The sequence below is a fragment of the Salpingoeca rosetta genome, assembly GCF_000188695.1.
Source record: "Salpingoeca rosetta unplaced genomic scaffold supercont1.12, whole genome shotgun sequence".
Classification (NCBI taxonomy): Eukaryota; class Choanoflagellata; order Craspedida; family Salpingoecidae; genus Salpingoeca; species Salpingoeca rosetta.
The window spans coordinates 1442796-1444221 of NW_004754922.1; the positions used below are offsets into that span (position 1 = coordinate 1442796).

Consider the following 1426-nt stretch of genomic DNA (forward strand, 5'->3'; position numbering starts at 1 on the left):
AAGAAGGGGATGTCGTGGAGATCCTCAAGAAGACTGGTTTTGGGAAAGGCTGGTGGCTGGGCAGAACGCGTCATGGAGAAGGTGTGTGTGTGTGTGTGTGTGTGTGTGTGTGTGTGTGTGTGTGTGTGTGTGTGTGTGTGTGTCGGTGGCTCCTGGGCTTCGTTAATTTGGTGTTTGGGACATGATACCCGCCCCACTTAGCCCAAGTCTCACGCAATGCCGTTCATCCCGCTCGCGTGTGTCATCTTTGAACGTTGCAAAGGTCTTGTGCCCTCAAACTATCTGGAACCAATGGACAGCCACTGTTAGATTTCGTGTTGAACACCTGCTTTCTCTTTACTGGGCCCGCGCATGTGTTACCCTGTTCACCTCTTCCATTGTCGTTATTCTGCCCCAAGAACCGAAGAACCGCGGGAGAGACAGATAAACTGATCATGCAACAAGAAAGACACACACACACACACACACACAGGCAGGGACAGAGACCCTGTGTGTGCTGTGCTGTGCTGTTTGTGTATGTGTGTGCGTGCGTGCGGTGCTGTCTCTGCGTGGTAAATAGCAACACCAGGGCCTCACTCAGGTCGACGTCAACCCCCTCCCCCCCCCCAATACACACAATGACGTGCGTACCTCTCTCTCTGTTGCGTTGATGTTCTGAAATGTGATGATGCTGATGATGAGCATGTGGATGATGCCATGCATGTAGGAATGGCATGGGCGGATGTAGGTGAGATGTGAGTAAGGACGTGTGTTGTGGAACACGTTTAAGAAAATGGTTGGTGCCTGTGGTGCGCAGCCTGTTGTGGAAGGCTGGCCCGAGTGAAGGCGTGTCCTGTGGTGCGCGGCCGCTCAGAGGTCCTGACGCGGAGTCGAAGGACGTGGCGACCGGCCCGAATGAGGACGGGCCCGTGGCTGGCAGCCTGGCAGAGGACGCTGGTCGAACAGCATCGTGCAGAACTGAGTCGTCTTGGGCCGAGGGAGGATCTTCGTGAGGAAATCTGCGATCATGTGCTCCGTGGCGAGGTAGCTCAGCACAATCCTCTTGGTGTCGACGCACTCGCGGATGTAGTGGTACTTGACGAGAATGTGCCGCATGCGCGAGGCGGCGTATTCGGCAACGCGCTGCGCCGGCTGGTTGTCCGTGTGGACGAGCGTGGGCTCGCACAGGACGGCGCTGTGCGGTGGCTGCGAGAGCCATGTACTCCGCGTCGGCGGAGGCTGTGGCCACGGTGGCCTGCAGCTTGGAGTTCCAGGACACGGGGCCCGTGGAACAGAAGACGACGAAGCCCGTGCGGGAACGTCGCGTGTCAACGTCGGAGGCGAAGGACGCATCCGAGTACGCTGAGAGTACGCCGTCGGCAGTGCTGCCGCTGCTGGTGTCGCCAGTGGCGGCGTACTTGATGGTGTAGGACAAGGTGCCCTTGAT

General features: G+C 57.9%; 2 protein-coding genes across 2 annotated transcripts in view; one reads left to right on the top strand and one right to left on the bottom strand.

Moving 5' to 3' along the window:
* Positions 1-444, top strand: part of PTSG_05390 (uncharacterized protein) — a 7886-nt gene extending 7442 nt beyond the window's left edge. Inside the window, exons 20-21 of the mRNA XM_004993902.1 lie at positions 1-81; positions 263-444. The exon at positions 1-81 is cut by the window's left edge and continues 75 nt beyond it. Coding sequence (XP_004993959.1) covers positions 1-81; positions 263-309 — 128 coding nt within the window. The 3' untranslated portion in view covers positions 310-444. The remainder of the gene's footprint in view (positions 82-262) is intronic.
* Positions 445-849: 405 nt separating this feature from the next.
* The window catches only part of PTSG_12309 (uncharacterized protein), a gene marked incomplete at both ends in the record, with an annotated part of 1884 nt that continues 1307 nt past the window's right edge, over positions 850-1426 (bottom strand). The window contains 2 exons of the mRNA XM_004993903.1: positions 850-1174; positions 1203-1420. Of these exons, the coding sequence (XP_004993960.1) occupies positions 850-1174; positions 1203-1420 (543 nt within the window). The remainder of the gene's footprint in view (positions 1175-1202; positions 1421-1426) is intronic.